This window comes from Triticum urartu, chromosome 5, assembly GCF_003073215.2.
Source record: "Triticum urartu cultivar G1812 chromosome 5, Tu2.1, whole genome shotgun sequence".
Classification (NCBI taxonomy): Eukaryota; Viridiplantae; Streptophyta; class Magnoliopsida; order Poales; family Poaceae; genus Triticum; species Triticum urartu.
This window is the reverse complement of record NC_053026.1, coordinates 355,539,911-355,555,321: the sequence shown is the minus strand read 5'-3', so window position 1 is coordinate 355,555,321 and position 15,411 is coordinate 355,539,911. Positions and strand designations below refer to the sequence as shown.

Sequence of the window (15,411 nt, the reverse complement as noted above, 5' to 3'; positions counted from 1 at the left end):
TAACCAAAAACAGAGAGAGCTGCCATGCTTTTACAACTACATTTGCCATATCCCGGATAACTACATCTGTCATCTTGGATGGCAATTAAGTCGTCATTCTGCGGGTACTTAACGTAGTTGCGTCAGGACATGTGGGCATATTTGCTTCGTGCCACACACACAGAATGGAGATGAGTAACACTTGTTGGGCGTGTGCCATGAAGTAGCTATGCCCACACGTGCGGGCAATTCTAATATTAGTCCACACACAGTCCGTGTGGGCTGTCTCCTGCTCACACTACACACCGTGTGTGGGCGAATGTTTAGTATGCCACACGTGTGGACGTTATCGTCATTTTATTTTTTTTATAGAAAAACAAAAAGATTCGTGATTTCTCGGAAAAACAAAAAAGCTCGTGAACTTTATACTAGTGTATTTGCTTCGACAACGTGATAGCGGCGGCCTGCGCGCGGGGGGTTAAAGCAGGGTTTTTGGCGTCTAGCCTCTCCCGTTGTCGCCTCCTCTCTCCCCACTCCGAGCCCCCTCTCCTCCCCGCCTTCCGCGCCGCCTCGCCCCGCCGCGAGATGCGGAGCCTCGCCGTCGCGAGCCCCGTCCCGCCAGCCGCCGCCCATCGACGGAGGCTCCGGCCGTCCGCCTCCGGCAGGTTCGTGGCATCTCATCATTTCCCTGGCCGCTAGCGTCGATAGGATCCTCTGTTGGCACAACAAGCTCCGACGGCGCGGTCCCCGATTCGACCACGTCGAGTGCTGGCGGCGATCTTATACGCCGATAATGTATTAACCGTGGGCGCGGTTTTCCTGGGTTTCATTTGGGGGGGATGTTGTTTAGATTGCCTACTAAACGGGTCTTTCCGTGTTTGGTAATTTGACGATGCGCAGACATCACGAATCTGTGCCATCTACGGTGTGGATATACTTGCTCGATTGTCTTGAACAGAAATGGACAGCATATAAGCTTATCAAAGATGTCACTTCCTCTGTTTTCGGCAAGTGCATGGCTTCCTTTAACTCCTGCAGTCAAACTGCTTTAACACTGACCACCAATATACGAGAAATTATTGTAACTTATATTGGTTGGATGAGAATAGCATTATTAGTTTTGTCAGGAGTAATATTTTCATATTTCGCAAAAAAAGGAGTAATATTTTCATAGTACATATTTGAAATAATAATATGTTTACTAACATACACATATAAAAAGTAACAGCCAAAGAAAACTGTTGATAATGGCGCACATGTTTATAATTTCATCTAACGCCAAATGTCGGGAGTAACGATCTACTATGGGAACATGCTCTGAAAGGGCGTATCAATAGTCAAGTCAATCTGAGATGCGATTTGTGCGCATCATACTAGTATGAACACGACAACCTGTGTATTCCCATTCTCTTACTCACGGTGTAACAATAGTTGCTAGGAGTTAGCCTTTACCTGGTAGGATGTTTGTATCTTTGAAGCAAGGACTGGAAGTATGAAATGGACAGTTCATTTGGCGGGAGTTTTCAACCAGAATGTGAAGTAACGAATATCGATCTATGGATCAAGAAATGGGAATGTCATATCATTTTCATCTTGAGTTCTTGATGAGTCACAGTTTGAAACTTGTGCTCCATATACAAGTCTACTTCAATTATAAAATAAATGGGTTACTAATGATACATTCCATCAATAACATGATTGTGAACTTTCAGCGGAGATAAGTTAGTTAATGCCAATTTTTTTTGCCAAGTTGTATCTTCTTAGATTGGACATTCTGCACCGCTGTCACTATTTGTTTTATTTGGAAGTTTTTACTGCCGCTCTTTCAGTCCATCTCATCTTACACTAACATTATGCTGCTTGATAAATCTTCAGGGAAGTAGTTTCACAATGTTTGAAGTGTGAGATAAATCAGGACCGACCTATGGGAGCTCTAAGGTAGTGTTTTGTGCAATGAGTGTTGTTGTGACTTAATTAATTTCCTTTCAACTAGAAATGATCTGGCTTATATTTATCCAATATCCAAATTCTGAACGCTCAACGATGATGCTGTCATTTGACCATTTCAATTGCTCCACCTGGCATTTCAAGCCCCAGTTGCATGCTCAATCTTCTATCTCTGATCTTCTCAAAGTCGTCGACTACATTGTTCCTAAAAAATATTCCCAGCCTTTCCGGAGTAATTAACTTCGGAACTCTTGTGCTATGCCCCTATCTGCATCAAGTTTTACCATATAGATGTTGTACTTCTTCACTAGTTCTACTTTGATGTCAGTTATGCCTCGCTAAATTTCAGCTAATATCCCATATTTGTTTCATTATCTTGTTCAGGATAGGTCACTCTCAAGGAAATTTGCCAAGACATGGTTCGAAGAATCTGCTCACACCAGCTGCTGGTAATTTGCCTTCCATCAGGCCATTGTTTTAATTGTTCAAGGACTCTAAATTAGCGCTACCATACCCTTTGCAATAGAAGTTTGTTAACCAACTTGATGTGTCAAAAAATCTTTTAAATCTTCAACTCTATCCACCAACACTATTTCTTGAACACTATAATTTGGTCTGCATTTTGATATATCCAGACCTGGTCAAAGGCTTGGCTATGGGCTGGGCCACGTTTGGGCTGCCTCAAATGCTTGGCCTGAGCCCAACCTGACTCGAGAACAAATCCAAACAAGTACTCCCTCCGTCCCATAATGTAAGACGTTTTTTGAGTGTAGTGTCGAAAAACGTCTTGCATTATGGGACGGAGGGAGTAGTGTTTTCTACTTTACCCTACTTTTATTCAATAAAAATATTAGTTTATACCATTCTAATGAAAAAAAGAAGCAGTTATATTTTTAAATAGAATATGAATTTAGCTGCTTACTGGTCCATAGGCTCAGTTCATGCCCTCGTTTTCAAACCCAGCCTGGCCACAGGCCCATGAACAGGTTTGGTACTGTCCATCTCAATAACACCGTTACAAGGGAAAGCCTCAATCTTGTAGCATCAACTTATTTTGGGATATCCAGGGGCAGAGCCAGATTAATATATCCAGGAGGGCCAATTTATAACATTGGGTCCAAATAGGAGGCTCTCATTAGCATCTCCTAGTTCTTGGGGACATCTACTTTTGTCCATTGTTAAAAAAAGCACGCCTAGGCATGCGCTTAAGCATGCCTAGGCGCTAGGCGACATCAGAACGCCTAGTGCTTAATTGTGCTAGGCGTGCGCTTATGCGAGATATGCACTATGAAGTGGCATCTCCATAAGAGTGGCTAAGTTTTGACGTTGTCGAGGCGACAGCAGAATGCCTAGTGCTTAATCGTGCTAGGCGTGCGCTTATGCGAGATTTGCACTATGAAGTGGCATCTCCATAAGAGTGGCTAAGTTTTGACGTTGTCTCGCCAAGCCTATCACAACCCTCCTCCTTTACCTGGACTTGGGGTCGGCTACGTTGAGACAATGTAGGCAACATAGGCGCTATGAAGAGGCAAAATTAGGGAGTTACGCTTAGCGCTTTTTGACCATGCTTTTGCGGTTCTTCTATGTCTGCTTTTCATCTTAGGTTTCAATTTCATATGCTCTGGTTGGTGTTATATTTTAGGTGTACATACAGTTTAAACCTTTCTATCAACCAGACATGTACGTTGTAACCATCTAAGATTTGCTGTTTACTGCAGCAGCCATTTCAGTTGAACAAGTTGAAGTCAGTACCTATCTTCCAAAAGGTGATATGTGGTCTGTGCACAAGTTTGGTGGCACTTGCATGGGAACACCTCAGAGAATTCAGAATGTTGCTGATGTAGTTCTTGGTGACTCTTCCGAGAGGAAGCTGATAATTGTCTCTGCAATGTCCAAAGTTACTGACATGATGTACAGTCTCGTGCATAAGGCTCAGTCAAGGGATGATTCTTACACAGAAGAATTGGATAAAGTTTTTGAGAAGCATATGGCTGCAGCGAAAGATCTTCTTGATGGAGAAAACCTTGCAAGATTTTTGTCTCAGTTGCATTCGGACATCAGTAACCTGAGAGCAATGCTTCGTGCTATTTATATAGGTTTGAGATATTAATTCCTCATAATTCATGGTATTTTGTTTTAAAGTGGCTAGTCTTGATTGATCGTTAGGTCCCTCAAAAAAATGTTTTTTGTATAGCACCCCTCGAAATATGCTCTTTCTCTGATTGTTGGATCTTTCTTTTATTGCTATTGCTGTTATGGGGAGATCGTTGATGTCTGCCAGATCCTGAGTTTTTCATGCTTTAAATTTACATTGGAAGTACCATTGTCTTGTTTGAATTTATTTCATGTAAAACTTAAAAAAAATTGTATTTGTTTGAGTGGTCACAATTTGTCCACCGCTTCCCCTACTCCCCACTACTTTTTTTTTTGCGAATCCACTACCCCTTTCCATACATGTGCTTCTGGTCACTTGATGTATGATGGAAACTAGTTGGGGAACAGCCTTTACATGTGGTTTACTGTCAGCTAGGGTACACATGTGCTGATTAGTATGTTCACTTCTAATTTTCATCTAATTTTCTTTTATTTCAGAAAGACATAGAATCTTGCTTTACATCATTTTTCACTTCACCGGTTACAACTTCTCTTGGAGCACATCCTTGACCAGTGACTAGTATTTTGTTATTTCCATCTTTCATCTTACTAATTTACTAATGGTTGACTTACCTGCTACCATTTAGTAAATAGGCAATAATGTGAGAGTCGTAATCCTTTTAGATGTGTAACATCTTGGTTCTATTTGTGTATACTTGCAGCTGGACATGCAACAGAATCTTTCTCTGAATTCGTTGTTGGGCATGGGGAGTTGTGGTCATCTCAGATGCTATCGTATGCTGTGCAGAAGGTACACATGAAAAGTGCTTATAAAGTTCTGATATTATACAACTTATTAATGTATAAATGCTGCAGCAAATTTATGCACTTCAACACATGCTGCTTGCCTGCTTCGACATCCTATAATTGGAAAATTTCTCAGTTTTTTCTATGCTATTTGAAGTTGCATTTTCTTATGTGACTCGCTAACTAAACGACAACTACACAATAACATTCGTACTACATTAATAGTCCCACACTGTCACAAGCTGAATTAATAATACACCTAGGAAAACGGAAGGTAAGCATCAGTGGTGAGAGCATAGGAGCTTCAAGTTTTGAAGGGCTGTTCTGCAAGATCTTTTTAATTAAGTAGCACAATGCCCGTCCATTGCTACGAAGCCATAAAAAAAGACGAGGAGTAACCACTGGCTTAGGAGATCGTCAAAAGATGATCGTGTCCTGCGGCTGTTACATGGTTCATGATTAAAAAGAGATAAAAAGAAAGATAGGTTGCAGTCGTTAAAGAATCTTAAGCGGACCATAGTAGGTCCTTTGCAAGATCTATTGTGAGATAACATTTGAATTTTGAAACATAGGAGAATGGGCATGAGTAAGTTGAATGTACAAGTGGATTAGGTAGGAGAACAACGTCTATCGCCGCGTTGGAATTGTGATTTGCTCACTCTCTTCTACTATGATAATACTCCCTCCGTCCGGAAATACTTGTCAAAGAAATGGATGTATCTAGAGACAGTTTAGTTCTAGATAAATCCACTTTTATCCATTTCTGCGACGAGTAATTCCGGATGGAGGGAGTATGATATAGAACTGGAAGAATTGGTTGGGAAGATAAACTAAAATCAAGACCCTGAATTGGAGTGCATACTTACATTTAAAATTTGTGTTTCTACAACTGTTATTCTCACATTAGGGGTAGCAGTGTGTTTGTTTATCTAGGATAGTGTGACCTAAGTAAAAGTAACAAATTTGTTTATTTTTGTCTCTTGGAAGGTTGCTAGTCCCACATGTGGGTAGAAGTGTATTTGTTTATTTGCGTGGTCCCACATGTGAACTCACCACCAACTCCAACTTTTGTAAGTAGGAAAGATTTGTAGGGTTTTTTGTGACTTTGTGAGCTTTCAACACTATGTGATGTTGTAGTTCAGCCCTTATCCTAAAGTTCCTTACAGGATGTGCATCCACCACCATATCCTGCTGTTGTTCGGTACTGAGATGATGCAAAAACATTGTGGCTAAACTCAATTACAGGAGCAGTGGCTCATGATACTGCTTTCTCCTAGTGACAAAGTTTATGTATTACTTTCCCTTCATCTTCTTTCATAATCTAGATGTTTTGACCTAGTGTTAACCGTTCTGAACAAACTGACCTTTACTCTCTGATCTAACTTATGCAGTCTGGAGCATCTTGTAGTTGGATGGATACAAGAGAAGTTCTAGTTGTAAAACCTAGTGGTCCTGACATGGTAGATCCTGATTATGAGGAATCTGAGAAGCGACTCGAGAAATGGTTTTCACGCCAACCTGCTGAGATAATAGTTGCTACTGGCTTTATCGCGAGTACAGCTGAAAACATCCCTACTACTCTGAAAAGGGATGGAAGCGATTTCTCAGCAGCAATAATTGGTTCTCTTGTTAGGGCACGCCAGGTCACAATCTGGACCGATGTTGATGGGGTATTTAGTGCCGATCCTAGAAAAGGTTTGTAGAACATGGGTATTGTGCTTTTGAACTAAATATTTTCTATTGGATTCATTCAACTTGCTGTGTTGAACATTGACACACACATAATATTTTGGGGGAGTATCTAGTGCATGGAGATCTTCTATTTCTCTTGCACAAAGGAATTAAGAATGTATCTGATTGACAATCATCTGATTAATGCAGTCAGCGAGGCTGTGATCTTAAGCACATTATCATATCAGGAGGCCTGGGAAATGGTAATTTCTCTATTCTTGAACACTTGCGCACATTACTATTTTTCAGCTTTTACTTATGTTGAGCATGGCGACATAAACAGTTGGCGGGAAGCTGCATGATATGCAGCAGGGGCTCTTCCAAAATAAATAAATAAATAATGTTTGCCACTTTAAAAGTCTTTTGGTTGAGCTGGAGTTGCTTGTTGGGCATGAGAACCTAGCAACAGTGGGATCGCTGTGCACTAAATTTATTCATTTCTTGCAACACCAAACTTCATTGCTAACTTGGATCTGTTCTTTGCAGTCATACTTTGGAGCAAATGTGTTGCATCCCCGTACCATTATACCTGTGATGAAAGACAATATTCCCATTGTCATTAGGAACATGTTCAATCTCTCTGCCCCTGGAACTGTGATTTGCAAGCAGCCTGCTAACGAAGATGCTGATCTGGATGCTTGTGTCAAATCATTTGCTACTATAGATAAATTGGCCCTTGTTAACGTTGAAGGGTAAGTTGGTATTTTTTGTTCTTGAACCTGTAAGTTGTAATTTGAATAATCTGGTTATGATTTTTAATCTCTGTGATACAGTACGATCATGATCTTCATTAGCTTCAAAAAACGGTGCCTGTGTCTTGTGTTTGTGTTGAGTCCCAGTTTATCGTAGATTTTTCAATTCTAATCAGTGTTTGGTGCTGACCTAGCAAGCTGAACTCATCACATAATAGAGCTATCAACATGCAAGTGGATGCCATGACTTCGTATTATAATGGTTTCTTCTATTTTATTAATGATCTCCATATCTTTCTTTTAGAACTGGAATGGCTGGTGTTCCAGGTACATCAAGTGCCATATTTAGTGCTGTAAAAGAGGTCGGAGCTAATGTTATCATGATATCTCAGGTAGTTCATGTCTTTCAATCTTTTGTATCTCCATAATCCATATGATTCATTTAGGTTCTTCCTCACTCTAAGATATGTGCAGGCTAGCAGTGAACACTCGATATGTTTTGCTGTTCCAGAAAAGGAAGTTGCAGCAGTCTCTGCAGCCTTGCATGTTAGGTTTCGTGAGGCATTAGCAGCAGGAAGGCTCTCTAAGGTGATTCTTGTCTTTGAAAAACATGACCTTTATATAAATCCAACCGAAGTTTCTCTAATATAGATGTATCAAACTTAAGTAGTATACTTTTCAACACTAAATTTGCCTATTCACTCTTCAACCCTGAACTATTAAGTCTTTGAATTGAACCACTCGAACTATTGAAGTAGTCCGCTTTTCACCCTCAGGTTGTTTCACAATTGGTTTGGGTGCAATGGACACCACATGTCCTCACGTCACTTGCTTGCCACTTCACATGACAAAAACAAACAATCTAAAACAGACTATATCATTTGGGAAAAGCAGGTATACAGAAATTTAGGGCGTGTACAATGGTGCTATCTTAGGAGTGCCACATAGGATAAATGCTGAGGTGGATGCGAGAGAAACCGACTTGCCTTCTCTTAATTAAGAGATGATCTCTTAGCATGATTTCTCTCACCACATATTTAGGTATATGTAGTTACTAAAGATAAGACTAAGATATAACCCATTGTACATGCCTTATCAAAATTATGTGGCGAGGTTAAGATAAGACTGCCTTATCAACCACTGCACATGCCCTTACTAGAAATGGAAGAACAATTGGTAGACATTGATATAAAAAAAACCCTGGTGACATGGAAGTGAGGTGGCAAGTGGCATCCATGTCAGCTAAAACTACTTGCCAAACCACTTGCGGGTGAAAAGTGGACTATTCCAATAGTTCAAGGTGGAAAAATAAACTTCTGCAAGAGTTCAAGGTTGGAAATGGTCTTTTTTCGTATATGGACAAACATGGCTAGATGAATAGACATGTAGAAGCAAATCAAGAAAATCAAACTTGGCATAGCATCACCATCTCACCGATATGTTAATAATTTTGAAAGTATTTGTCCTGTCAACTTTTTGTGAATATTTGTTGCATTGTCTTTATCAAAACAAACATAATACTACCTCTGTACCAAAATATAAGACGTTTTTGTAGGCTCTTATATTTTGATAAGGAGGGAGTAATTTGGAAATTATCATGTTGTAGTCTTTGTCAATGTTTTGCTAAAGAAACTATTGTTGTCATGCAAACGTGTAGCAAAGTATTTATTGTGTTAAACCAGACAAATTCATGTGTTGCACACAATTCTTTTCAGGTTGAAGTCATTCATGATTGCAGCATTCTTGCTGCTGTTGGCCTGAGAATGGCAAGTACTCCTGGAGTCAGTGCAATCCTTTTTGATGCGCTAGCAAAGGTGCTTACAGTTTTGGGTTGGTAAAATTGGGATTTCCATTTATACTGGATTCATTTACCCTGTAACAATTGGCGCAGGCAAACATTAATGTACGAGCAATAGCTCAAGGTTGCAGTGAGTACAATATTACTGTTGTATTGAAGCAAGAAGATTGTGTCAGGGCTCTAAGAGCTGCTCACTCAAGGTTCTTCCTCTCAAAAACCACACTTGCTATTGGGGTCATTGGACCTGGTTTGATTGGGGCAACACTGCTCAACCAGCTCAGGGACCAGGTATCTTGAGTCTGATACTCATATTATGTACTGAACAATATTCATTTGTTTTAATTTATCATGGAGTTGTGACATCTCATGCCAACGATTATAAAATGTATATCCACAAAGAGGTAGAGATTTGACATCTCATGCCTAGGATTTAAAACAATGCTGTCAGTGTGATTTGTTCAAAAATCCTGATAAATACTTGGTTTGAAATAATAAAGTGGTCATTTGTGTCATGTTGTGGTATTTTGTAGTTCAATTAATGACGAGCGGTAGTTCATCGTTGACGTTTCATCTAGTTGCCCAACCAGATTGGAAGGGAAACACTAAGATCTTCCTATCTAACATGGGCAACTATGCATGAGAATAACATAATATAATTGTTTCATTTTATGTTCAACATGACTGGAACTTTAGTGTAAGCCATCTTTGCTACAAAGTCTACATGGAAAATGAAGTGTTGGGCTTGACCTGACAACGGAACAATTTGAAGGTAGAGTTCACTGTTCAGTACACTTTTAATCCATGCTGATTGAACTTCTATGCAGGTAGCAGTCCTGAAGGAAAATATGAATATTGATGTGCGTGTCATTGGAATAACTGGCGCAAGCACGATGCTTTTGAGTGACACGTATATAACTGACACCCCCCCCCCCCCCCCCCAAAAAAAAACTAATTGTTCCTTTGTTTTGCGATTGTGCTGCTTTTCTGCAAAGATTTACCTTCATTTCTGTTGATAAATCTTCTTCCTTGATTGACTAAAAGTGGGTGCTTTCCGATGAATCTCTGCTTGTCTTTTTTTTGGGCATTTCCCATGACTGTCAATGGCATCATGTAACTAGAATTCCTGGTTACCCATTACACTTTTGTTTGCTCCCTCATTAATGACCTAATATTGTAGTTTGGGAGTTATTTAATGTTGCATTACAATTAGTTAGGCAGGATCCTGAGAGATTTTGAATTAGATACAAACCAGTACTGATATATTTTTTCTGTCTCACCGAAACTGTTTCATTAACCAAATTAATAATTTGGCCATCATTTCGTATTTTAGTTTAATATTGCTGAAGTATATATGTGCATTGCCTAGCCCTTTCCATCAGTTTGGACTTTTGGTTGCGTTGGCTAGTGCATGAAGCTTGACGAATATTATATTAATATGTTGCATTCCTCTTCATTTACATGTCTCACAGTTTTTTTTGGGGGGGTTTCTTTGTGTAGGGGAGTAGACCTAACCAGGTGGAAAGAAGAAATGCAAAAGGAAGCAAAACCAGCTGATCTTGCTAATTTTGTTCGCCATTTGTCTGAGGACCATGTGTTTCCAAACAAAGTATTGGTGGACTGCACAGCAGATACAAATGTGGCATCTCACTACTATGATTGGTTGAAGAAGGGTATCCATGTCATCACACCGAATAAAAAAGCAAATTCTGGTCCACTTGATCGGGTAAATGTTTGGCTGGCTAAACATATTTCTGTGCCTTTTGTTTTTGAAATAATATTTAAGCTCTTTAATGATCATGGACTGTACATCAATTGACTTCACATTGCGAGCTTTAAATGGACCGAGTCTACTTTGGTGCATATGTTCTAAATATGAAATGAAAAAAGAGGCACACATAATGATGATTTTTACAAAAACTTTTCCAATTTAAATGACCAGCCAGTTATTTAAATGCCCAGTCGTCAAATATTAGTCAGTGAGCGGAAACATGGCTGCTCAATAATTTTAAATTCTGTATTTGAGATCTTGTTGCTCTCAGAATGAAGATCCTGAACACACATCAATGTTCATCCCCTGTGTACTAACTCTAACATGCACCTCTGCATGCCAGATTGTCTGCTGGATTGTATAAACTAAAGAAAATGTTTTTGTGTGTGCAGTATCTGAAACTAAGGACTCTACAGCGTGCATCATATACTCATTACTTTTATGAAGCAACTGTTGGTGCAGGCCTGCCAATAATTAGCACCCTGCGAGGTCTTCTGGAGACAGGTGACAAGATATTGCGTATTGAAGGCATTTTCAGGTGTGTTTATGCTTCAGGAACACAAACCAAGTTTTACTTTCACAAACTATATTTTTAAGCTAGTCACAAGATATGTCAATGGAATTACTTGCAGAAGTAGATGCTCTTTTTGTTCATGAATATAGGTTTTTGTTTCAAAAGCTTTTGCACACCTTTTCATTAAGAGAAATATGTTTTGGTTACAAGAGAATAGCAGCAGGGCGAACAACAGTCCACTGGCACAGTGTTTTTTTATGTTCAATAAATATAGTACTAAGATGCTGGCTGACACAATGTTGACTGTTTCAATTGCAGTGGAACTCTGAGTTATATTTTCAACAATTTTGAAGGAACAAGGAGCTTTAGTGATGTTGTTGCTGAAGCAAAAGAAGCTGGATACACTGAGCCAGACCCAAGAGATGATCTATCTGGAACAGATGTTGCCAGAAAGGTAGATCTTGATTTCTTTTGAAGATACTGCCACAAATTCCATGCTATTTTTTACCATACTGCTCTACCCAGATATATCAATTTGGTCGACTCATTTCTGATTCCCATCTTCATATCAACAATAAGCTTTGCAACATCTATTTTGATTTGGACTAAGCCTTCCCTATTAGCCAAGTCAAATACTCTTGGGTGACATTGGGTACCAGATATGCCCTTGGAGCCTTTATCCAAGGTTCCACATTCTTCCTTGGCCCATTTCTCTGGCAGGATTCCTCTCAAGTATATATTTAGTCTTGTGCATATAAACAGGTGTTCCCATATGCAGTTTCCCTTCACTTGCCCTTGGTTAACATTTCAATCTCTCTCAAGCTTACTATTCCATCTGCTTCTCGAATGCAATGTTGATCTCGCATTTCATATCCAATCACTTGACGAGGTTTCTAGCTTTTCCTTGTTTAGGTAGACAATGCCATATCTGCGAACCAAAACGTAGTTCTGACAGACGTTATATTCTTTGATGACTTGGGTAAAATGAAAGAAAAAAAATATACTGGGTTGACAATTTCGGCTTTGTTGTTCCAGTCTTTATTTTACGAACTTATGTTTTCCATTAACATTTTTTGTTAAGTGTTTCATTATAATTTGTGGCCTTTGGGTTGAGCAGGTCATTATCCTTGCAAGGGAGTCTGGTTTGAGACTTGAGCTTTCGGATATCCCGGTAGAGAGCCTTGTGCCAGAGGCGCTAAAGGTAAGGACCGGTTATATCTTATTCATAATAGTCAATACCCTGTTACACATTTACAGCTTTACACATGCTAACTGGGTTTGCCTGCAGTCATGCTCGTCGCCAAATGAATTCATGCAAAAGCTACCATCGTTTGACCAGGATTGGGCCAGACAGCGCCATGAGGCTGAGGCTGCAGGCGAAGTGAGTAAACCTCTTTCGCTTTCTTAAATTGCCCCCATGTTAGTTTCAATTCATAGCATGTGACTATAACCAGAATTGTTCAAATTCCCAAATCTAAATTGCCCACTCCAGTACATCTACTCTGGATGTTTGCAAACTTTTTTGAGTAGAGGTGATTGAGTTTTATAACCTGAAGGTACTGCGGTACGTGGGAGTGGTGGACGTGCTGAACGGAAAGGGAAGGGTAGAACTGCAGAGGTACAAGAGGGACCACCCATTTGCCCAGCTATCTGGTTCCGACAACATCATCGCCTTCACCACTTCGAGGTACAAGGAGCAGCCGCTGATCGTGCGAGGGCCGGGCGCAGGCGCGGAGGTGACTGCCGGAGGCGTCTTCTGCGACATCCTGCGGCTGGCGTCCTACCTCGGCGCCCCCTCATAGACATCTGCGCCTGTATTGGTAGATTTTCTGGGGTAGATGGACGGCAACTTGTACTCTTCTTGCACAATATTGGACTTGGTAGCATTTTGTTCTGAATGCTTGCGAGGAAAGCAAATAAGGTGTTTTGTTTTGTTTGCCAGTGTGCTGTTCCTTGTTAGAGGGTGTAGGGATCAGGTGTTTTGTTTTGTTTTGTTTGCCACCCAGGCCATGCCACAACTGTTACTAAATTATCAATGCAATAATAAAGAAGGGAATGCCTCTTTCTACAACTGCCGGCCTTGGTGCTTTGCTATTGTTGGCTTGGTATATATTTCAACTTACTGCAAGCCAGTGCTAGCTCTGAGAATATAGAATCAAATATCTGCAACTGCGAGAGGGGGGAGGTGAATTAACTTGCTTGCCCTCATTTCCTACCTGTAAGGATTTGTTTGAATGTGGAATCTCTGATTTTTCTCTTCCTAGTAAACTGTAGAGTGTCATCAACTCTCAGAGAGATGTGGATTCCAGAAAAGATATCAGTGTTCGGAATCAAACATGCCACCTCTCTATTTTTCTTCGTCAAGGTTCTATGGACTCAACACCTCCCTGCATTTTTTAATATATATACACCTCGAGCCTACTCATCTCGGCCTTTCCTCATGCCTTCCGGGGAAAAGCTATTTTGTAAACCAAACAACACAAATTAAACTGACATCAAAAGTATACAAGAGCCACATGAGCCGACAGCTTCAGGAAATGAAGGCCTGATAAGGGATGGAGCAAGCTAGTATTTTTTTTTCTGTCGAGGATGGGTGGAACAATGCTAGTGAGCACGCCCCAATCTGAGCTACTTTGTTATGGGCTAGGACCGTATAAACAAGAGGACACCCCGCGCATTGCTGCGGGAATTGATTGCAATATATCTTTAATGATTTGATTGTATGAAACATGAATAGTTAAATTAGTAATATATGAACAAAAACTAAAAATACATATTGTATATTGCATTTAATTATTGTATATAAATGTTTAATATAATAAAAGCTTTTGTATGCATGTCGAGTGGACCTTTAATGAGATGGCATGTGTGATGAAATAAAATGTGTGCATGAGATCAATTAATAATGGAGAAAAAACTCTCATGCATGTTGTGGTGAGCGTTTGATAAGATGTCATGTGTGTATGTTAAGATAATATATGTAGTGGGGATGAGCTATTTAGGTATCTATAGGATATTACGATCAGAATTTTAAGACATCTCTTAGTTGTTTTGTTCGTGGGCCCAAGAAAGAAGCACGATAGCCCTTGGCCTAGGTCTTCCCTTGCTCTAAAATATTAGAAATGATTTTTCTGATTTATTCATTGCTATATGCAATTCATGAAATTGATATCATTTAGCAAAATGATACACAACATATTTATCCATCTTTCGCCTCAAGAATTCCATGGGACATGATGCCTTGAGAGCTAGACATCAACACAAATCTAGCACCACGCCAAAAAAGTCCACAAGGCATCGGACGTAGGCCCAGTTCTTTCGGCCTATTCTCTCAGAATCTTAGTAACCGGACCCCTCATAGATTCTTCGAAAATTTTGGACCCACTTTTTTTTACAATCGTAACTAACTAGTTGGATTGTAAAAAAAAATGTGGGTTTAAGATTTTGAGAGAATCTGGGGAGGGGTCCGATTCTCAAGATTATATAAGAATCGGCCAAAAGAACCGATCCGTAATCAGACCCTCAATCTATCAACTTTTACTACTCACATACAAACGCCGACCAAATAGTTTTTCTACAATGTGTCTAGTGAACTGTCCTTAAAATAGGCTTTCGCCTCGTTTTATATATAAAGCACACCACAAAGTACATGGCCGAATAATACAAGGCAATGAGGAGGCTCTCGTACAGGCAGATCCCGAGATAACCGGCTGGCATAGACGCACGTGACTACACTGCCGAAAGCTAACACAGGCAGACCTGAATAACTATGCCACGAGAGGCTCTAAGACACCTAAGTTTCACAATAACGCCCACAGGAAGGTGTACGGCGCGAAGCGTCGCCGCTGCGAGTCCAAGACAAACAAGGGTTTTTCACCTGGAACCCTGGCACAGAGAGAAGAACCACGATGACGTCCTCAAGAGGATAGCGGTACCCATGGGTGTCGCCGTGATCGGCGCTGAAACAAGGAGCTTTCACTCGGCAGCTCATCCGTGCCACCACGAGGCATCCAAGAGGATCGCGATGAGCACAGGCCTCCAGCTCTAGATCTGGGCACCGCCACTGCCACCGATGTCTAGT

The 15,411-nt window shown here is 40.3% G+C and overlaps 1 protein-coding gene across 2 annotated transcripts; it reads left to right on the top strand.

The window, feature by feature from the left end:
• Nucleotides 1-442: 442 nt before the first annotated feature.
• Nucleotides 443-13,401, top strand: LOC125508986 (bifunctional aspartokinase/homoserine dehydrogenase 2, chloroplastic). Of its 2 annotated transcripts, none has more exons than XM_048673809.1 (19): nt 443-644; nt 1,855-1,917; nt 2,311-2,375; nt 3,648-4,022; nt 4,743-4,831; nt 6,219-6,522; nt 6,709-6,761; nt 7,045-7,250; nt 7,555-7,642; nt 7,725-7,838; nt 8,966-9,064; nt 9,142-9,336; nt 9,873-9,955; nt 10,546-10,771; nt 11,209-11,354; nt 11,649-11,784; nt 12,448-12,531; nt 12,619-12,711; nt 12,887-13,401. In XM_048673809.1, the coding sequence occupies exons 1-19, from the start codon at nt 565-567 to the stop codon at nt 13,130-13,132; spliced, it is 2,745 nt and encodes a 914-aa protein (XP_048529766.1). In that variant the 5' UTR covers nt 443-564; the 3' UTR covers nt 13,133-13,401. The 2 variants fall into 2 exon arrangements, with proteins under 2 accessions (XP_048529766.1, XP_048529765.1); XM_048673808.1 differs by having other exon boundaries at nt 3,645-4,022.
• The last annotated feature ends 2,010 nt before the right edge of the window (nt 13,402-15,411 follow it).

What these genes read in the sequence shown, in the direction of transcription:
- LOC125508986 (XM_048673808.1), top strand. Translation starts at nt 565, where the DNA reads ATGCGGAGCCTCGCCGTCGCGAGCCCCGTCCCGCCAGCCGCCGCCCAT. An exon ending in TAGTGCCGATCCTAGAAAAG is followed by an intron (nt 6,523 to 6,708) that starts GTTTGTAGAACA and finishes TGATTAATGCAG; the next exon opens with TCAGCGAGGCTGTGATCTTA. An exon ending in TCAACCAGCTCAGGGACCAG is followed by an intron (nt 9,337 to 9,872) that starts GTATCTTGAGTC and finishes ACTTCTATGCAG; the next exon opens with GTAGCAGTCCTGAAGGAAAA.